Source organism: Acipenser ruthenus, chromosome 13 (genome assembly GCF_902713425.1).
Source record: "Acipenser ruthenus chromosome 13, fAciRut3.2 maternal haplotype, whole genome shotgun sequence".
NCBI lineage: Eukaryota > Metazoa > Chordata > Actinopteri > Acipenseriformes > Acipenseridae > Acipenser > Acipenser ruthenus.
This window is the reverse complement of record NC_081201.1, coordinates 1,386,001-1,407,500: the sequence shown is the minus strand read 5'-3', so window position 1 is coordinate 1,407,500 and position 21,500 is coordinate 1,386,001. Positions and strand designations below refer to the sequence as shown.

At 40.4% G+C, this 21,500-nt stretch overlaps 2 protein-coding genes across 5 annotated transcripts in view; one reads left to right on the top strand and one right to left on the bottom strand.

Annotated features, from left to right (window-relative positions):
* The window catches only part of LOC117417792 (ADP-ribosylation factor-binding protein GGA1-like), a 10,502-nt gene extending 1,844 nt beyond the window's left edge, over positions 1 to 8,658 (bottom strand). For 2 of the 3 annotated variants that reach the window (XM_034030107.3, XM_034030109.3), the window contains exons 1-16: positions 8,538 to 8,658; positions 7,556 to 7,640; positions 7,170 to 7,245; positions 6,566 to 6,664; positions 6,120 to 6,243; positions 5,940 to 6,040; positions 5,350 to 5,430; positions 4,582 to 4,719; positions 3,862 to 3,943; positions 2,592 to 2,705; positions 2,029 to 2,184; positions 1,552 to 1,610; positions 1,286 to 1,458; positions 846 to 1,000; positions 390 to 562; positions 137 to 247 (exon numbers count right to left, since the gene is read on the bottom strand). In XM_034030107.3, coding sequence (XP_033885998.3) covers positions 137 to 247; positions 390 to 562; positions 846 to 1,000; positions 1,286 to 1,458; positions 1,552 to 1,610; positions 2,029 to 2,184; positions 2,592 to 2,705; positions 3,862 to 3,943; positions 4,582 to 4,719; positions 5,350 to 5,430; positions 5,940 to 6,040; positions 6,120 to 6,243; positions 6,566 to 6,664; positions 7,170 to 7,245; positions 7,556 to 7,640; positions 8,538 to 8,574 — 1,764 coding nt within the window. In that variant the 5' untranslated portion in view covers positions 8,575 to 8,658. The remainder of the gene's footprint in view (positions 1 to 136; positions 248 to 389; positions 563 to 845; positions 1,001 to 1,285; positions 1,459 to 1,551; positions 1,611 to 2,028; positions 2,185 to 2,591; positions 2,706 to 3,861; positions 3,944 to 4,581; positions 4,720 to 5,349; positions 5,431 to 5,939; positions 6,041 to 6,119; positions 6,244 to 6,565; positions 6,665 to 7,169; positions 7,246 to 7,555; positions 7,641 to 8,537) is intronic. The other variant, XM_034030108.3, reaches the window with a different exon arrangement.
* Positions 8,659 to 12,957: 4,299 nt separating this feature from the next.
* LOC117417770 (ubiquitin domain-containing protein UBFD1-like) lies at positions 12,958 to 19,185 on the top strand. 2 transcript variants are annotated; one of them, XM_034030064.3, is made up of 8 exons: positions 12,958 to 13,113; positions 13,273 to 13,379; positions 14,378 to 14,662; positions 15,082 to 15,290; positions 16,606 to 16,671; positions 16,940 to 17,045; positions 17,666 to 17,748; positions 18,087 to 19,185. In XM_034030064.3, exons 2-8 carry the CDS (start codon positions 13,364 to 13,366, stop codon positions 18,195 to 18,197), a joined length of 876 nt encoding a protein of 291 aa, XP_033885955.1. In that variant the 5' UTR covers positions 12,958 to 13,113; positions 13,273 to 13,363; the 3' UTR covers positions 18,198 to 19,185. The 2 variants fall into 2 exon arrangements, with proteins under 2 accessions (XP_033885955.1, XP_058891397.1); XM_059035414.1 differs by lacking the exons at positions 12,958 to 13,113; positions 13,273 to 13,379 and adding an exon at positions 13,412 to 13,668.
* Positions 19,186 to 21,500: the final 2,315 nt, after the last annotated feature.

Sequence of the window (21,500 nt, the reverse complement as noted above, 5' to 3'; positions counted from 1 at the left end):
GATATCACTTTTGCATGCCCTGGCAATAATACTACTACAACTACTAAATAATAATAATAATAATAATAATAATAATAATAATAATAATGCATGACTTCATAAGAATACTAATACAGTAAGTGTAGCATGCTCTCACCTTCTGTGGTTTGGTAAACAGCATGACCTGGGAGATGACAGCAGTGGGCAGTATAGGGTTAAAAGCAGGGAGTTCCGAGCTGGTCGCTGTCTGCAGCTTGACTCTCACAGCCTGCAATGCAAGAAAGCGTGTCATTGAGCATGGTTACCACTGACACCAGTGGAAGATCAATGAGGCAGCAGGGGTCATTACTGCTATCTCTGTTGCTTAAAGGCCACAGCACACTTTCGAACTGTGGTTTGGTCTGGCTCACCTTGGGCACCGCAGCCTGGAATACAATATTCCTGATGGGGAGAGGGGAGGTGCTGAGCATGGACAGAACAGTCACCAGCACGTCAGCACGGCCAGCAGGGGGGTCTCTGGCAAAGTGCAGCATCACTCGGAAGCCATTTTTATCATAGGCTGTGACTGGAAGAATGCCACCTGCTGGAGAGACTACTGCATTACACACACACACACACACACACAACTGCACTGTAACTGACTCACGCCCCTTTTCAAAATTCAAAGTCTAAGCATGGCAATCAAATTACATATGCCGGTTCTGCCTTATATTAAAAAGTTAATTAAACTTTCTACCCTCAATGAATGATTAATTACATTATAAATCATGTATCTGCCCAAACCATAAAGCAGCGGACGGTTTTGTGTGCTAAGACTCTTTACTGCTGTAAGCTGTTTCTACGCTGGATAATAAAATATGGCTTACCTAGCTTAATGGAGTCCAGTGAAACAAAGACGTCAGACAGAGAGCTGTCCGTGAGCTCCCTCTGGGTGGGGCTGAAAGGTGTAGTGTGACGTGCCAAGCTTGTGATTGGATGATTCTGGAGGTCACCCAGGGCTGACCGGGGCTGTAGGACAGGCCTGGACAGGTGAGCGGAACACAAATGTTAAGAAAACCCCGACAGAAATCAACGTTGCTTTTTAATGAAACCCCTTTGCTACGTTCTTTACACAGCTCAGCAATAGTTCTAGATGTCCATGTGTGAATGAATTACACAGGGAGTGCTACTTGTATACTTAATGCATTTACTTTGGTGGATAGAAAAAAATGATAGTGTCACATTGCTCCAGCGGTTATGGCCGAGTTGTTATCTTCACTTCTGTATAAACAGAGAGCCCCCTGCTGTGTCCATGCTCTGTGCGTACCCAGGCTTGTTTTGTGGAGCCTGAGATGTCAGAGGCCATTGTGAGGAGTCTCTTCCACGCAGCTCCAGAAGGTCCTGCGCACTGCCCTGGCTGCTGCTGCTGCTGCTGCTGCTCACTGCTGCTCTCAGCCCTTCAGGATTCTGGCTGCAGCTGAACCCACCCTGGCTCATAGGCTGAACAGATCAGACGAATCAGAATCAAAACAGATTAGTATACTAGTCTAGAATAGGAAAATGAAGAAATCTGTTGAAAAAAAAAAATCCTACCTGATCTAACGCCAACTTATAAATTCCTGAAATCGGTGAGAAAGACGGGCTATCCAGTCCTGGGAAAAATTATCAAATTATGAGCCTTTTTATCCTGGATCCTGCAGGTGTGGTGGTCTATATACAGCTATATATCCTTGTTATTTTATTCCATTGATTAATCCCCTCCCCCTGCCTCCTCTGTACTTCCACTTTACTAAAAGATACAGTCCAATCCAGGAGAGAAAGGGCTAAATACAGAAAGTGAGCCCTATTTACAAAGCCTAAACTCAGGAGTTATTTAAAGATGTTGTATTATTTTGGAATAGTTAAAACAGCCCTTTATGCATTACTAACCCAATAACCAGCGAGTTTAACTCGGCACATACAATACTGTGCACGGTATCTGCACAGTGATTAAACCTCTGCTACTTCATGCACAGCAGCAGCAGCAGCAGCAGCCACAAGTACAGCAATATGACGGGCATGAAGACAAACCCGACGACATGAGCTCTTCATCCAGCAGGGCGGTGGGGGGACTGCCTGCTCTGCGCTGGGGGCTCTCGCAGGACCCCGTGCTGGGACTGGACTCTGATTCCAGCTCTGACAGGTCTATGAGGTGGTAACTCTTGACAGCGCCCGGGCTTTGTGGAGCTAAGCACGCACCAGAAAGAGAAACCATGCATGCATTTAGATTTCGTTTACCATCACCTTTATAAAGAAGCTCTGTGTTAAACCCTTCTCATAGGGTGTGTAGGCTAAATGAAGGTGTTTGGGCACAGTTGTACAGTCGATTTTTTTCTGAAAATACGTTTTTAATGCATCAGTGTCATTGCATTTCAATAATTATAAGATAGTAACATACCGTAAACCTAACAAAGGAAACGCTTTTAATGGTAACATTTATTTCAATCCACCAATAGAAGTAACTAAGAATAGTTTACATTTACCACCAATGGGAAAAGCTTCTGTATTCTGCATTAGGGAGGGTAGTGTATGTTTTATTTATTTTGCCACATAAACAGAACACAGCTTTCTAGACAAGGCCTGTGTACGCGTACCTTTCGTCTCGGAGTGGTTGCTTCCATTATTCCCATTCACGTCTCGTCTTTCAACAAGCTCCTGATATAAATGAACTGCCAGGGTCAGTTTATCGTTCGCTTGGAGGATTTCCGCTGGAAGATGAAAAACACAAGCAGCTCCATCAAGCACTAGAACCGAACGAGCAAGCACTTCGTAGAACACGTACCCCACTTGTTAAAAGAATATCGGGTTAGGGTTATTGAACATACCGGTACAGCACACCACAGAATTGTCTACTGAGCAGCTGTGAGAGCTTGACAGAGCTGCAATGCATCTCTGCTTTGTGCTTTTCAAGAGTAATGTTAGTGCTAAAGCTGGACCACAAGGTCACACTTCAAAGCTTTCTGAAATAAACTGCACCCATTAAAGGGGGGAAACAGCAATTCAAGATACAAGGTCACATTTTTTATACTTAATGCAGCAGCATGTTTAATGCTTATGTGGTGTCATTTCTGGTTAATATTTTGAATACAGTTTGGCAGGAAGGGGGTTAAAATCCCCTCCCTGCCAAATTGAGGTGCAGACTGGATTTATATTGACTCATCTGTGTTCAATTAAGCTCAGCCACATGGCATAAAAGAGGAACCAGGGGCTTTGTTCTTGAAACTGCAATCTCCTGTCTCCAGCCTCTGATATTCCAGCCGCTAGCCTTGACCACAACAGTACCCTGCCACACCTCATCCTTGCCAGTGCCCCTCAGTCTCAGTGCAAGTCAGCCCAGCCCATCATTCAAGACTGCTGTGTCCTGAAGCAAGGTTCACATTGCAAGCCACAGAGTCCCAAATGGATGTACTGTTTGGGTTTTAAAGTAACAGATACTATATAGTACCGATAAATCCTAACCAGAGTGGCTCTCACCTCATATTTGCCTTGCAAGACAAATAACTGCCATTAAATCTGTACGGAAAGGAGACTAGGCAGACTAAGTGGAGCATGGTGCTTTAAACAGGGGTATGTTTTTCTCCTGAGTTAAACGCTGCAGGTTAGCAGCTGCAAATGGGGAACTTTGCATTTTATGCTTAATTGCACCAGCACACCAGAACTGGGATTCCCCTGCCTCTAGTCTTGAGTGCTGCTGTGCCTCCCACACTCCCAAGCAGGAACAAGTAATAGGCAGGCTAATAGGGTTTCAAGAGAATTATCACACAAAATACCAGCCATCTCGCCCCGCTGGAACCCTGGTGCATCCCTGAACTTTTCAAGTTCCTTTTGAATTACCCTGCAGTTGAACCCGAGAGGATTCCGTACCTAACGCTTCGTCGTTATCAACAGTGTCACCGGCCAGTCGGAAAAGGGTCGGTCTTAGCTTCTCACACCTGTCATACAGGCCCTGTAGTGAATGGAAAACCAGGTGAATCCCTTCACAGCGCAATCCTGAAGCTCATACACATTTATTATCAGTGCGAAATAACACGTGGAATGAGGTTTTTAAACACAGCAAAGGCTCTAACTTCATAGCGTTTATCTTTAAATTACACAGCAAAAGCAATCTAAGGATCTATCACTTATGAGCAGGGATCCTAGTTTTCCGTAAAAAAAAAAAATGAAATTCTCTGATAAAAAAAAAAAAGAAGAAAAATCTGCATTATTCCACGAGTAAAATAAAATGGCTAAAAATGAGTTTTCCCTGCCACATTATAAGACACCCATTCATGTCAGGTGACATGAATGCAGTCAGACCACTGGAGTGAAAATGGACTAATGGATTTCGTACTTTACATTTCACAGCGCTGGGAGAGTGAGGCAGGGATTATATTCCTGGTTCTAATATCTAATAAGAGGTAAGGAATTGATTGATTTAAAAACCTTGGTATGTGCTCTAACCCCAATACTGAGACTAACTCTGACCCTAACATAAACTCTAACACTTACTCTAACTAACCCTAACTCTAACCCTTGCTCTAACTCTACCCCCACCCCACTCCTAACAACGCTGGCCTCTGTGCTGAGAGTTTCTTCAGGCCTCACCTTCATGACGTCTCTGTCGCTGTCAGAGATGTCCCTCCTCCTGTAATTAGTCAGCATCTCATTCAGGAGCTTCGTGTTGTTCTGAACCTCTTCAATGGTGTTTATTCGTTTAGACACCTTTTCCATCTTGTCTTGGTCCTGGCAAATGATTCAATGTTAGAAAGATTTTAAAACAAAAATTGCACTTTTACACTGCCACCATAACTTTGAAGTGAACTGAGCCGCTTTTGTTTAAGACCGTAAAAGTGTAAAAATCTAAAATCTTAAAACTGAATTTTACTTAACATTTAAATCACAAATCGTGTGCGAAAATCGTTGAAATCAAAACAAAAGTCAATTATAAAAATCACTATAAATATATAAATCAAGTTCGTTTTTTCAATGAAAATGTGTATGACAGTTTAAACGGGAAATGGCTGCATATACACAGAATTAAACATAGATTTAAAGACTTAGTTTTGTTCATCCAAGAAATCTGCAATAAGGCTGCATCTAATCACTGTCTTGGAAGGAACCCTCCACGCTACATGGCAGACTGGCAGATCTTGTGTTTGCCCATGCTGTATAGAACTACTTATAATTACCATTACCGTGCCATGTGCAATGTTTACATGGAGGTGAATTCAAATACATTACAGCTTCAACATTGTTTCCCAGTTATATCAACCAAACTGTCCAGGAGCACAGTACTCATGCTGTTCCATAGTGTAATGAACCACTGCTTTCCCTCCTAGCCTTGCCCCGCGGGCTGCTGCTGGCACACTCTACCTCTTTCACTGTATTCTTAATCAGTCTGTTGGCAGCCTGGAGGTCGTCCGGATGGCTACTTTTCAGAAGCCTGGCTAAAAGCTTTAAAACAGAAAGATATTGAGGATCAGGAATGGGCCTGCAAACATTAACATGCTTGTCTTTTTGCATGTGAAAAACTCTTAACTTCAACTCCCTAAACTACACCCAAACTCAGCTCCAACACAGAACCAAGCTTGCGGTGTATGCTCATTGCTTCCCCTAGGGGCACTGTGGAACAGACTTCAAAAGCCTTGCATCTAAACTCTGAAAGGAAATGGCTATATAATTTCAGTTCTGTAATTAGTCCCTGTCTAATAGTGTTTATAACCTCCTTTGTGACAGGTTTCTATATGTTTTGGGTTGTTTATAACAAATCCACATGATATGGTATGTTTCCATTTGAGATTGAATATCTTTTAATAATAACTTGACTGGAATTACTAAAATTGTATTTTTAACAGAATTGTACACTAATAGTAATACCGTATGTATTAATTGGCAGTATTAATGCAGTAACACACAGTAGGGAGCACCATTAGACCACTTGTAAGATGCCATTATAAAACTACCTTAGATTTATCTTCCTCATCAAACACTGTTCTTCCTGTTCTTGGACAAGGAGGTGGCCACAATGTGTTCTCTGGTAACTTGGGGTCTTTTTTTATAATACCTAAGAAAAAGAGGGGGTATTCATTTGGTGGTTAGATTGAAGCAAGCCTAGGGTTGGAATTGCACCTCAATGTACAGACCTTGCTTCTTTAGCATGCGATAGGCTTCCTTTATTTTAACGTCTTCTGGAAGCCACACAGTCCAGCTGTACAGTGTCTGTTCAAGCCTTGACTTCACCTTCTCCGTACTCCATGTTCCCAGATACTGTGATAACGAAACGCATAGGAATCAGCTGGCTTCACTGGTGTGAAACACATTTTAAAAAAAGTCCTCTCCTTTCACCTGTGGGACCCGGATTCAATTCCAAACTGGGACACCCATGTTAACTGAGTGCTGCTGGTTTCAGCCTACCTCAGACCTGAAAAGTGAATTTTCACCAACAACAAAATATTGAAATTGTGCTGTTCTAAATGTTATTGATATTATTATAATTAGTATTAATGCGCTGAAGGAACATGAGAGCGAGCACCAGTTCACCCCACCAGTGCTCCTAGAATTAATAATAATCACACACTGATTACCGTACCTTTGGTGATAAGACTTTGATCAATTCATTCAGAAATCGGTACTTTCCAGCTTCACTGTGAAACCTTTTCCCACAGTTGTTCATGCAGGTCTCCAAAACCTAGAAAAAATAATAAAATAGAAACCCTATGTATACTGTATATCTGTATATGCCTTTGATATAGAAATAAATGCACCTGTGTAAGAAATAAAGCCCATCTCTGATCTTGTATGTACCGCTGTGGGCTCCCTCACTGAACACTTGACACAAAGCACTGATGTACAGCACTGTATCTGCTCAGGTCTGAACGGTATTGATTTCCGGTGTGGACTGAAAAGCCAGCAGGCGTGCCGATCTGCTGTGGGGTGTTATTACTGTGAGTGAACCCAGACCCAGGCTTTGCACCGTCAGGCTGCCCGCTGGACGGATGCTTTGAAGAGGCCGATGGAAACGAAACAGGACAGATTCTACAAGATAGCCTGGGAGACGTGTTATTGACAGCTGCTGATGTTTTTCTTTCCAAAAGGAACTAAAGGTTTTTTTTTGCGATTTTGTTCCTAACATCATAGTTATCATGGAGCAGCACACATTCCAACATTATTTCATTTGTAAATCAAGAACTTACTGTGAGTGCCTGCAGCGCTTCCTTCTCCTGTGGGGATTGGATTTTATGAGCCAGGAGGCGAGTAGCAATCTGTGGGCTTAGAAAAGTGAGAACATGCCCTTTTAGATCATATTAAAAACTAACACACACTCACTCACACACAAAACAGGAACATTAAACATACCGGTCCTAGAAATGTGCAAAACACAAACAGATAACTGATGCACAGAAAATAAGGCCTACATTTCTTTTACTGCACAAATATGTGCATTAAAACCGCTGCCTTGTAGCATTGTCAGTCAGAATCAGAATCAGAATGCATTAACAAACCCCGTGCAAACTTCATGTTTACAGCATGCATGCCCTGGCAAGTCGGGCTGGTATACAGACAGCCTTTGGTAACATACCCTTCTAGTTCTTTGTTGACCTGCTCATAGAATCCCTTGATGACTTCCCACTTCTCCTCCTGGTTACTGGGATCTGTGGCTCTGTCTGAAATCACAGGGGTGGGGAGTACACAGCACAGTGCATTCAGAGTGTCTTTATGGACTACACGTCATGCATGCACAAAATCCGGTACATGTATCATGCATTGCATTTGAACTAAACCATACAATGCAAGCTTTTTTTTCTAGATTGTGGTTTGGTAGAAAAACACGAATGCGCTGCAAAGATGTGTATCTTAAAGAGCCTGCAGAAGACTGCGCTCAACTGTACTCCATTGTCTACAGTTCCACATCATACGTAGCACTTCCTGTTTTTAATATATTTCTATCTACGTTTACAGCTTACACATTAAAAGTTTGTACTTTTTATATGCATGGCATATCATTTACGCCCATAACGATATTTATGCACATAATTTTAAACAACTTGCTTTTCCAATAACGTGTTAAACATTCCATAACGCATTAACCCTAAACTAACCGCGCGCTATTCCACACGTTTTAACATTATTTACATTGTGTATTAAATACAAAATAAATGAACTCACAAAAAACGTACATGATTAGCTAATAACGTGTTTCATAGTACGCAACAATGTAAATCCAGCAGTAATGTAAAATGCAACCATTTGCACAAATTAATAATTAGCTACTTCCGAACTTTATTTAGTTTGCAGTGTAAACCCACTCTACATCCTCACAAAACACCAGCATTGTCTATTACAGAGTGATCTATAATGATGGATTTTAACGACGCGAATAGTACTTGGCGAAATAGGGTTTGCTTTAACACTAGCGTTACTGGTACAATTCCATTACTTTCAAAAACTCCACGCTTTAAAAAACACGACACTTCACAGAGACGTTCTCCACCCCACCCGGTATAAAGGGTAATTAAGTTTAAGAATAATTCTCTTAGTTTATTATGTTAAAAAAAACTTACTGAGCCAAGATTCTAAAGTTTCTTCACCTGCCGCCATGCCTAGCAGTTTGCTTTGACGCGTAGCGCTGCAAAGGGGCTACTGTAGCTTTAAGAGGAACTTGACCAAGGAACTTGACTAAGCACGTGACAATGATTTAATGTTGGGTTAGGTAAGGAGGAACGGGGGCTCTTCTGACAGGAGGAGTTCATTATATGTTTCTCCAAAGTTAAGCCAAATAACTTCTCTTTATTTATTTATACAGTAATGTTTGTTTAAGCTCATATCCAATGGCACCATATATATATTATTTATTTAAATGTGTATTAACTTGTGTTTTTATATTCTGACATTACAGGATAAAAGATATTTATTACTTTATAAGTCGATATTGAAAATATTAACATTGCAGGTGTAGGGTTTACATCTGCAACCACTATATTTTATTTACATGTGTTGCCTATTTTCTTAAAAAAGGCATCAATTATGTCAAACTAAAACACCCTTTAATGAAAACAAAAAATGATACACGATATGTCAATATATATATATATATAGATAGATAGATAGATAGATAGATAGATGGATAGACAGATAGATAGATATAGTGTGGAGTAGTGGTTAGGGCTCTGGACTCTTGATCGGAGGGTCGTGGGTTCAATCCCAGGTGGGGGACATTGCTGTTGTACCCTTGAGCAAGGTACTTTACCTAGATTGCTCCAGTAAAAACCCAACTGTATAAATGGGTAATTATATGTAAAAATAAAGTGATATCTTGTAACAATTGTAAGTCGCCCTGGAGAAGGGCATCTGCTAAGAAATAAATAATAATATATAAGTGGTTGTCCTTTGCTTTTGCTGATTTGATTGTAATATAAATAAAGTAGACAAAAATGAAGTACTGCAAGACAGAATAGTCGCATGAAAAACACCCATGGTCCTAAAACATAGCAAAGTTCAAAACAGACAACTGCATGAGCCAGTAAACAGACGTCAAGCTCATTGCTAGCTTTGGAATGCACCTGTAAAAACCTTTTCTTTTGCTTGTATTAATTCCTTGAAGATGAAATGCAGACATCGCCGTCTGTATGGGAGATAATGCTGGTTTCAACAAGCTGGTCCGACCAGGTTCGGTTCTCACAAGCTTAGTCCTGAATGCTAGATGTTATGTATATATCTGTTGTCCGCTCAGAGCCAGTCGGGTGACTTTCATTATCACACCATATTTCATTCCCTTTGCCCTTCAACTCTGTGCTCAGTTTTTCAGTTGTTAAGATAGAATTCTCAACATGAACCAATCTGTAATAAGCGATAGACATTATATTGCAAATCGCCACAGGTAAGATCGCAGCTGATCTCGTGGCACCGAGGGTCTGACCCACAGATAGGAGTAGGCAGGGGACACCAGGTCTTGAAGGCAGGTTATGAGACCCTGCGGACAGAAAACATACCCTTGGTTGTAGTTACGGTTGTAAATGAAGTGTCATTTTGTTTCAGGATGGTCTCGACACTACAAAGAGCTCAGCTTTCAGTTGTTGTTTTTTTTTCACAACAGATATTATTTGCATTTTCATGAACTTTTACTTTACTTTAGGGTCCCTTAGAGATTCTCAAAATGGAAATTGAATTACAATCCATGAAAAAAATGACTCCAGCGCCTAAAAGCTTCTCCTGGTGAAATATCTTCCTAAATGATCATAATGGACCATTATTACTTAATGTAAAGGATTAAACCAGAGTGGCTTTTACTTAGAAGTCTGTACTTAAAAACATTTAGACCAATTGCACACAAAATAGAAAAGATAAAAAGGCAAATATTGAAACTTCAGCTGTAATCGTCTTTACTCTCCCACCTCTTTGTCTCTCCACTAAAACACACACAAAGGCTTACATTCTTTCAGTACACAAACTGACTGGCCAGAAAGTTGCCTTCACAGCAGGTAGGACCACATGCCTCCTGAGGCAGTGTCTGAGTGGGAGCAACTGTGTTTAGTCGTGTTTCAGAGTTGTGCTGCTTGTTAATACAGTATAAAGACTACCCTGGCAGATATATTGAGTACACAAATTGTTCTTTTTTTTCTTCTTTTTTACTACTTTTTGCTGGGGGGTTTTTAATGCACTGTTCCTCCGATAGAAACACTCCCTGCTGTACTCATGTTTTCTTTTGTATGGAAGATCATGGGAAAATTCTGTACACTAAAAATAAATTAGCAGCCAGCACCACCAGGGGCAACTTCCCCATCAGGAATTTGGCAAGAAGCTTCTACATTCCAAGGTATCCTATTACATTCCCAAACGAGTTTACTATATATAGTACAAACATTGTATCTCTACTATGGTAAATCTACAAATCAGAAATCCCTTATAACAGTACAAACTACCCAGAATTACAATTTTACAGTTTTAAATGGTTCATGGTGTCCTCTGCTGGAACATCATCCACTTTGCAGGCAGTAGAAAGAATTTAGGCAGTTTTGCTAAATTTCCCCAGATATAGTAGATATATATTTTGACTGCTTTTTCCATCCAGCTGAAGAAGGATTTGTAGTCCGAAACGTCCTGATATAATTGATTTATATTCGATTGAGATCATATTGTAGGTGAGTCCAGGAATATGCAAATCAATGTTTAAAGTACCTTCCTCAAAGAGAACCTGTCGAAGCAATGCAAATTCACCAGCTCACAAAAAATTGGAAATGGCTGGACAGAGTTCAAATAACCTATGATCACGTTACTCTGATAATGCATATAATGATAAAGGCCTATTATTCCATTCAAATGATATGTTTTCCACTGATAAGTCATCAATATTAGAATAATGGCAGCCCCTAGATCTATATGGTGAAGGCAAACGCAAACCTCGTGCGGACTGTGCATTGCTTCACTGAAATCCTCCCACTCAGGATCGCTGGCAGTCTGATATTGACGACTTATCCAATGCAACAACAATCCAGACAGACTGGGCACACTGCTTATTACAAATGCACCACGCTATTCCTTTCAGCAGCTGAGTTTATGTAACAGAAAGCTTCCCCTTCACATAATGCCACTGATGGAGGGTACTGCTGATTCACACTTTTCAAGCGGAAAGTCACATTCTGTGTACATTACCCACAGGTGGTGATTGCAGATTTATCAGCAATGAAAGCCAAGTAATTAAATCAAGTAAATGGATGTCAAACAGATTTAAAAACCCTGGGCTTAATTAAATACCAGTAGAAATGGCACACTGAACGCTGTAGTCCACAGCACCCAGACTCCTTTCCTCAAGGGCTGGGTTGGCTACCATGGCTGTACTGAACATTCCACACCAAGCATTCTATGTATGTATTTATTTAATGTATGTACAGTGTATGTACATACACTAAATAGGTGTATATATAAAAAGCACAAGTTTCTGATGGTACACGCCTATATTTAATATAGAAAAAGCATTCATTCACGAACAGCATTTAGGACACTTTTTTTAAAATCTACTGTACTGTCAGGAGCTGGGGGTGCCTTATTTTAAATTAAAGTTATAATAAGAGACGATAGACACTGTATATACCGAGCTACATAACAGCTACAAGTCTGATGCTAGAAAAATAGGTTAAAAATTAACAAGATTAAAAAAAAAATAGATATGATTTCTGAAGAGAATCGGCTAAATGCTGCAAATAGGCAAACTAATCTGACAGTGATGCTGGCTGTTGCCCGTGTCTCTGACGTGTTCTTAACTAGCAATTTGGATATATACCTGACCATACCCCTATCTATTCTATTACCATCCCCTATGCCGTCCCCAAAAATATTATTCTGAATATTCAAAGCCCTCAACTCTCCCCTAGCTCTAATTTCACTTCCCTATGTCTAGCACATTCAACCATCGGGTGTTCCACAGTTTCCATAACCCCACCTCTCACACATAACCCATTCTCATGCGCTCCAATTCTATATGCATGTTCATTTAAAGTTGAATGTCCTATAAACGACCTTATTAGGTTAACTTCCTCCTGTCTACTCCCTCCATAACATCCTTCCAACAAACAGAATTAACTTTGCGATTTATATAATTTACGGCATTTTTTTCCCCTATTCCACATATTCTGCAATTCATCCACTATAATTAGTTTTCTATCATTTTATAAGAACATCGCTGCTTCTCTGTTCCTGCTAAAAAATGGTATCCCTGCGCCATAGAGGTAAAACAATACCAATGCAGCTTGCAGGTACTCTGCAGCAGTGTTTCTGAATCGTGGTCCTGGGGCCCCTGTGTCTGCTGGTTTTCATTCCAGCTCACTTCTCAATTACTTAATCAAACACCTGGATACCTTTTTATAATTCAATTGTGAATTTAAACAAACCTTATTCTGTATTAAACATATATATTCTCGTATTCAATTTTGAAGAAACATGGTGAGGACATTCTTTTGGTCGAGTTATTGATCGGAATCTAGGGGTGTCTGTCCGCATTACAGTTTGTAACAGGTGGATTTCACAGCCATCAATTGAATTAGCTAAGTTCTAGGTACAAAAAGGTCGTTCTTTTGTTGCGTTAGCGAAGGAGAATAATACTGTCAACCAGCTTTTGGGACATGGTCAGACTGTGCAATCAGTGTAAGTAGTGTTCTGTATTTCTAAGAACCATTTTCATGACCAGTGTGTAATTTAAATTACGTACAGTGTTTCATTGTTATAAATGACAAATACAATCTTAGATTTGTTTACGTTTTGAGAAAAAAAAAAAAAACATGGCATCTGACTACTTCTTTATAGATTACAACGCAGATCACTACGGAAGCTCCGCTGCTCAATCTTCAGCACGTACGTTTCCCAGCAGGCTCACTGCCTATTGTACACAATCATCATGGCGTCTCAGGATGGTGAGTATTGAGGTGGCATACTACTTTTACACAGTTACAGCAGCATTTCAGGAAAAGACAGAGGAAATCTGAATTGTAACTGTTAGTAATGTTGATGGGCTAATGTGTTAAGAATTTGCGAGGGTCTGTAGTACAAACTGTATACTTACTGGGTTGCATGTGTTAGCGTATGACAGCGTAGCTAAAATGGTTACATATAGTTCTGGACAATGCCAAAAAATGCCTTCCAAACAGGACTATAAAAAGACATACGCGTTTGCAAATGTATGGTACAGCGGTCGTGTTTATGGTAAGTGCCGATGTTTTGTTTTAGAATGGTTTGGGTCACGTTTGTTACAGCTGTCATGCGCTGTTAAGATTAGCAACTGAAATAATATATAATAATAATAATAATAATAATAATAGGATACTGTGTATCGTACAGTTAATTTACATTTTAAAAAGCGTTCATGTGTTCTGTTTAATATTTTGAGTTTGGCGATTTATAGAACAAATAATTATTTTCACATTCAAATAATAATAATATTATTAATAATACAGCGGTTATAGTACAACAGAGATGGAGCAGTGACTGAAGTAGAATCGTCTGCAAATTGCTCATTCAGTAAAGTTTTTTGAACCACAGAAAAACACGTTCTGGAGGAGGGCTGTTTACAACATACAAGACATGCTCCGTAGTCATTCTTGGCTTTGATTATAGTGTCTTGCTAAGTTAAAACAAGACTATATTTAGAGTAACATTGCGCAGCTAGTTTTGTGGCGTCTCATTCAGAACCGGTAAAAGAAATCTGTACATGTGATTGACATGTGTTAAATAGTACAAAGAGGTACCGGTATGTAATTAGGTATGTAATTCAGTATGTTAACGTAACATTATTCAGCAGGTTTCATTCCACTTCATGAAGCAAAATGCGTTCCTTCTTATAGGGTGAAATTAAACTTTTGGCCATAGCTGCAAGTGCCTTCATTAACTTTTATGCTGTGACTTTATTTCAAAGGAAATGAAGCTGTTGTGATGGAAACAGAAGGCAGTCCCAAGAAAGAGGAGTCAGCCTGTGCAAACCTAGGAGACGGGGATGCGGAAGCCAACGAGCAAAGCGGCCAGGAGGACGGGGGAAACAGCAGCTCTCAATGCCAGGCCTCCGTCAGCAACGGGGGCGACACCGACGACGGAAAAGAAACGGTGGATTTGAAAATTATTTGGAACAAAAATAAGTATGATTTGAGAATCCCTCTCGATGCCACAGGAGCCAGTTTAAAAGAGAGGATCCACTCACTCACAGGTAAGTCTGCATCATCGCGTTGTGCGTCCTGGTAGCCTGACAGCTACTACATAGGGTCAGGGGTCAATTCCTCTCTTTCAATTCCAATTCCATGTTTAAATCCATTTTTCAATTCCAATTCCTTTTGAAGGAATTAAAATTGGAATTGATCCTTCAAAAAATGTAATACTTTTTGTGACTGTTCAGCTGTTTTAATTTGAAGCCAAGTTACTTGACTAGTAATAGTGCCTTCGATTTAAGTAATGTGTTGCCACTGTGAGAAGCTCGTTTTAACAGAAGACTGTTTTTTGATCAATGAAGAATTTTGATCAATGAGGTGATGGAATTGACCCCAACCCTGGTCCCACAGATGACAGTAATGCACAGATTCCATACAACACTGACACACTGATCCCAGCAAAATGTGTTCTACTCTTCAGGTCTTCCACCCTCTATGCAAAAAGTGATGTACAAGGGTCTCCTGCCTGAGGACAAAACCCTACGCGAAATTAAAGTAACCAACGGGGCAAAAATAATGGTGGTAGGATCAACAATTAATGACGTTTTAGCGGTTAACACGCCTAAAGAAGTCATTCAACAAGAAGTCAAAGCAGAGGAGAATAAAAAGGAGCCTCTATGCCAGCAAAAGGTAGCTACATCGAAAATGTTTTCAATGTCTTAACACCCTGAGCACAGGGATCTCTCGTGCAGGGGTTTTTAAACTGTGAGGCGCGCCTCCACTGGAACTGCAGTGCACAGCAGTTCCGGTGGAGATGCAGTGCCTGTCCTGGCCACTTCTTGTTTAGTTAAAGATGCAGCTCTCTACCCCTGCAACGCACAGGATTTAAGATTTTAGCTGACAAAAATAATTCATGCTGCTAGCACATGCCTTTGTTTACCACTTTAGACGTTTCGTTAGGCAATAAAAGAAAGTAACATTGTAGAAAGTAATCTCAGTCCGTCCATGTGATCTCTGGCTCAGTTGGTTCATGTGATCTCTCTCTGTCTCAGTCGCTGACGGTCCATGTGATCTCTATCTATCTCAGTCGGTCCATGTGATCTCTGTCTCAGTCGCTGACGGTCCATGTGATCGCTCTCAGTCGCTGATGGTCCATGTGATCTCGCTCTGTCGCTGACAGTCCATGTGATCTCTGGCTCAGTCACTGATGGTCCATGTGATCTCTCTGTCGGTCCATGTGATCTCTCTCTCAGTTGCTGATAGTCCATGTGATCTCTCTCGGTCGCTGACGGTCCCTGTGATCGCTCTCGGTCGCTGATGGTCCATGTGATCTCGCTCTGTCGCTGACGGTCCATGTGATCTCGCTCTGTCGCTGACGGTCCATGTGATCTCTGGCTCAGTCGCTGATGGTCCATGTGATCTCTCTCAGTCGCTGACGGTCCATGTGATCGCTCTCAGTCGCTGACGGTCCATGTGATCGCTCTCAGTCGCTGACGGTCCATGTGATCTCTATCTCAGTCGGTCCATGTGATCTCTCTCTCAGTCGCTGACGGTCCATGTGATCTCTCTCAGTCGCTGACGGTCCATGTGATCTCTCTCAGTCGCTGATGGTCCATGTGATCTCTCTCTCGGTCGCTGATAGTCCATGTGATCTCTGTCTCAGTCGGTCCAGGTGATCTCTCTCTCAGTCGCTGACGGTCCATGTGATCTCTCTCGGTCGCTGACGGTCCATGTGATCTCTCTGTCGCTGACAGTCCATGTGATCTCTCTCTGAGTTGCTGACAGTCCATGTGATCTCTGTCGCTGATGGTCACAGTTTTAATAATAGGGTTTACTCCCTAGGGTGGGCCTGCATAAAGGAGAGGGCTGCTTTGTGCTCATTCTGAGAGTTTACAAGTGAAGATCATCTTCTGTGTTAGAAATTAAACATTAAATTGCACGATGGTTACGTTCACTTTGACTTCAGTGCCGGGAAAACTAAACATGTACACAAATTCTCTTATAGCAACACAGAAAAGTGTTAGACAAAGGAAAACCGGAAGACATAATGCCCTCTGTAAAAGGAACAAAGGTAAGCATCATTTTTAATACGTTGTATGTGAAAGTCTGATATCTATCACTCCATACTCCACAAAGCCAGTGTTTTAATTTAGAATATTTCTCTAGATGTTTGTAATAATTTTTCGATTATTTATTTTCAGTTGTTGGAGGTGTAGGGTGATGGGAAGTGTATTTTTTCCATTGAAGCACACAAGAACAGTAATGAAGCCATTTATCACAACGCAGCCCTTTCACCACCACTAGGGGGAGCAGCTGATTATTTTTCATTTGTTCTGCAGGAACGTTTGCCAACAGTGCCTTTATCCGGAATGTACAACAAATCGGGTGGGAAAGTGAGGTTAACGTTTAAACTGGAGCAGGATCAACTCTGGATCGGAACCAAGGGTAAGAGCAGCCAGGCACAAGCTGTTTTCTGTGCTGCCATAACATGTTAAATAGTATTTGTATAGTATGCACTTGTATGCCATCATATGCCATAGTGTGGCTTCTCCCTCCTCTGTTGTGGTTGGTATACCTGTGACCCAATTCCAGATTCCAGAAAGAGAGGCCGCCACCCATGAAGACAATCAGAAATCCTGAAATGTCAAGCGGGTCCCGGCTCTGGAAAAGGTTAGGAGCCATGTGAAAACTGCTCTGAGATGGGTTGATGGTTCTAGCTTCTTTGGTTGGTTTGGATTTTCCTATCCAATCAAATGAAAATCCTCCATTATGTGTTAAGAACATAAGAAAGTTTACAAACGAGAGGAGGCCATTCAGCCCATCTTGCTCGTTTGGCTGTTAGTAGCTTATTGATTCCAGAATCTCATCAAGGAGCTTCTTGAAGGATCCCAGGTTGTCAGCATCAACAACATTACTGGGGAGTTGGTTCCACCAATTCAACCATTACTGGGGAGATCAGTTCACCCTGTGTTGTCCAGATGGTCTGGGCAGGATGAATTTTATTGTTTGAAACAAAAAATAAGAAGTGACTGTTTCCGTGTGTTGTTGTTTTTTGTTTTTTACAGAGAGAACAGAGAAGCTCCCCATGGGCTCAATCAAAAATGTTGTAACTGAACCTATTGAAGGACATGATGACTATCACATGATGGTAGGTACTAAGAGAATAGTACAAAAACAAACATCCAGAAGGGTATTTTATTAAATCTTTTGTTCAGGTTGGTGTGCTTTTTGGAGGAGTGCTCCCCCCTACCCCCCAGCATAAAAAACAGTGCCTTCTAGTGGACAGGTAGGTAGATGCAGGTACCTAGAAGGAGAAAAGCTCCTAACTCTGGTCAAAGAAACTTAATACAGAAAAGCAAAAAGCACTCAATATTTGAGCAATTACACAATTAACCACCCAGGAGTATTGAAATTATAGGTACAGGGACAGAAAAAAATGTAATGTTAAAATAAATATCTAATATATTATTTTTATTTTTTTTGAAGGCATTTCAGCTTGGTCCAACAGAAGCATCATACTATTGGGTTTACTGGGTTCCTGCGCAGTATGTTGATGCAATCAAAGACACAGTCCTTGGAAAGTGGCAGTACTTTTGAGTGTGCCGTGCGGAGAACTGAGATTTAAAAAAACCAAAGGACATTAAGGAGACCATCCTGAAGAACTTTGACCGTGAAAAAAAACAGAAAAATTAAAAAAAGAACAAAATATACTCTATTGGATGCCAGAGGCAATGCGTTATCTGTCTTAGGTTTACTTTTCAAACCTTTTAAGTTGCAGTATCCCTTTTCATGGGCTTACTTCATCTTATCTTTTTAAAGCAAATCTAATTTAAACCAGTGAAACAGATTGAGCACAGTTTACTAACCCTGCAACCATTCTCAGAAAATAAAACAATTGAAGGAAATAATACCGCCCGAGAGAAATGTGTCCGAATTTTTAAAAGACCATCGTCTGTTCTTCATTGAGACAGAGGGCTATGCAAGAGATACAAGCAAAGCATGTTTGGAGCGTGGACTGTAGTGGTTTACCGGTCCTAAAACCTACAGAGCCACCCAGATCTGTGTAATTCATATTTTTATTTTTTTTATAAAAAGACAAAGCAGGTTACGGTAAGATTCGTAAGGGACAAGGTAATCTTGCTCAGCCCGGACTTTCTGGATCTTAATGAGCTCCTGTTTCTTTACACCCAACCCTGCGGGTTGTAGTCGTCCTAAATATTTTTCATTACAAAGAATCCGAGATGTTGCTTTTAGACTGCAGCGGCTGCATGTCTGTACCCTTCCTCTCCTTTGTCTCCTCAGTGTTTACACACATTTTTGGGTTTGTAGATTTACTGTGGTTTTGAATATATGAAATATTGAAATTGCTTGTCAGCAGTGTGAACACAGCACCATTTTAATTCAACTAATTGGGGTTATTGACTGATTAATGAAGCATTTAGTCATAAGTGGTTTCACAAAAAAAAATATGTTAAAAAGAATTGTGTTCTCATTCTTATTTTGTATCTGCCAGTAATATACCTTGCCAAACACACTGGTCTAGTGTAATCCGATCATCAATAAATATTACTTTCAGTTTCCCTTATGTTTGAATGGACATTTTTAAGTGTTCTTTTTGTTTTTTGGGGTTTTTGTTTTTTTGGTCCACAGGTGGATCTTCCGCTGAATCGGACTAAAGATCACGATTGCAGCGCACCAAATCGAATGTGAGATGATCCTGTTCAGGTGGACTAACTAGTACTATGAAGTATAAAACTACCTTAGTACGCTTGCTCGTCCCACATTTGTACAGCACATTTTAACACAAAGACAGCGCCATTATTCTCTGAAACAATGTCTAAAAACTAGTAAAGTGAAGCCTTTTGAACCTCAGTCTGAACCCTTTGAAGCATTTGGTTCAGTAAGGTTCACTCTCTGAGTCACAGGAATATCCTTAATAAAATTAATTTTCTTAGGTAGACAGCGAATGTATCCGATAGTTTAAATAAACTATATATAGCAATGTGGTACCCTTTTCCTTTTTGCCTAATTTATTATGGTTGAGGAACAAAGTGTTCTGAAGAGAGTTTCGTTTTTCCATTAAAATATTGTAACAACTTGAGTAAAGTGCTGCACAATAAAATACTGTGTGTTTAAATAATAAAATGCATGCATGTTTGGTGTATTCAATTTAATCTGAAAATGTCAGTGTAATGTGTATTAAATATAACACATTTAGAACTTAACGTTCAGTGTCAAGCAGCAATAGGCTACATAGTTAAAACTATGTTAACCACAGTGTAACCTATTAAGGAAATGACACTCTGTTTGTATAATCTTGTAGGGTTGTAATCTATCTGTTTAAGACAGTTTTTTAGCCTGCATAAGATAACCATTTACCAAGATAAGGTATTTGTCAAGGTTTTATATATATATATATAAGATCTCATATCCAGGGGTGTCCTGGACTTCTATAAACTGATTGGGGTATGGAAACATTATTTTAAACACCTCACAGACTCGTATTTATTTTAAAAAATGTTTGTCAACATTTCACCTGCCATCATATGTTTTATTATTTCTTTATTTAGAGTTCCTAATTATTTAGCTTTCATTTTGATTTTCTCCCTAGTTTAGAATGTCCAATTATGTTCCCTCACCGCAGAGCCGTCCCACAACAGCTCAGGAGAACTGAAGCTCAGTGGGAGTCCTCCGATCCCGCCTCCCGCTGAAAGAGCTGGAGGACAGAGGCATGCCTGCAGGTGTCCACTGTGAGCAGCTCAACAGGGCTTACGTACATTTTCCATTGAAAACAATGGCTGAGCATGGGTGTTGTTTCTTGTTTTTTTCTGTCCAGTGACACAGCTGTACTGATACAATGAGATAACAATGCATGTGTTGTTGTTTTGTTTTTGAGATTGTGTCTTTTGTTGCAATGACATAGGATTCTTCAATTGCGGGTTGGCATGCCAACATAAATGTTGCACTTCAAAGGCTATCCTGTTGGACAGCATTCCTTTTAGATCACGTCTGAGAGGGCTCAGCGTGTGGCAGGCTAGTTTTATCACATCGAACACCTGGAACATACACTTGGGGTGGTTCTAGAAAACATGCCCATTATTACATTTTTCAAGACAAAAAAATAAAAATAAACTTGCATAAACACATCACTACATTTTATAATATCTATATTTTTATAGTAATAGCTATATTTTTCTATAGCACCTTTCATAGTGGATCACCATCACAAAGCGCTTTGCAGAGGTAGGCTGTGAACTGTGCATTATATGCAGAGTCACTTACAATAGGACATTTATTTAACATCTCATCCGCAGGATGGAGCACAAGGAGGTTAAGTGACTTGCTCAGAGTCACAGTGGCCTTGTGTTTACAAGCCCTGGACTTTAACCACTGGACCACACTGCCTCCTGATTCAAAGTAAGATCATTTGTAACAGAAACGTAAACAGTAGCTGAGAGTTTTTCTACTGCTTGTCGTAACAGTGGGGGTGTAGTTTGTTTTTTCTAAAAGCTTCCGGGAAGTGGAAAAAAAATTAACACAAAATAAAAGCCCTAAAGCACCTCGCATGAGGCATATGCACCGCAAGCGCTTCTGATAGTGAGCAAAGGTCGTTCTTATCAGGCTTGTCTGCCTTATCAGTGTCAATCTGTCTCTGGTATTTTCTTTTCTCAGTATGTTGTGTGAATACACACATGTCCTGTGGGTATGGCACATCTCCAGTAGAGAAAGTGAAATGAAAAGGAATACAACCCCTGATTTAACCCTGGACAGTGCATCTGATTTAACTCTGGACAGTGCATCTGATTTAACTGGACAGTCCTTCTGATTTAACCCTGGACAGTCCTTCTGATTTAACCCTGGACAGTGCATCTGATTTAACTCTGGACAGTCCTTCTGATT

Coding starts and splice junctions, on each gene's coding strand:
- LOC117417770 (XM_059035414.1), top strand. CDS start 13,566: ATGGTTACATATAGTTCTGGACAATGCCAAAAAATGCCTTCCAAACAG. Junction 14,663..15,081: donor GAGGATCCACTCACTCACAG/GTAAGTCTGCAT, acceptor TCTACTCTTCAG/GTCTTCCACCCTCTATGCAA. Junction 16,672..16,939: donor CCTCTGTAAAAGGAACAAAG/GTAAGCATCATT, acceptor TTTGTTCTGCAG/GAACGTTTGCCAACAGTGCC.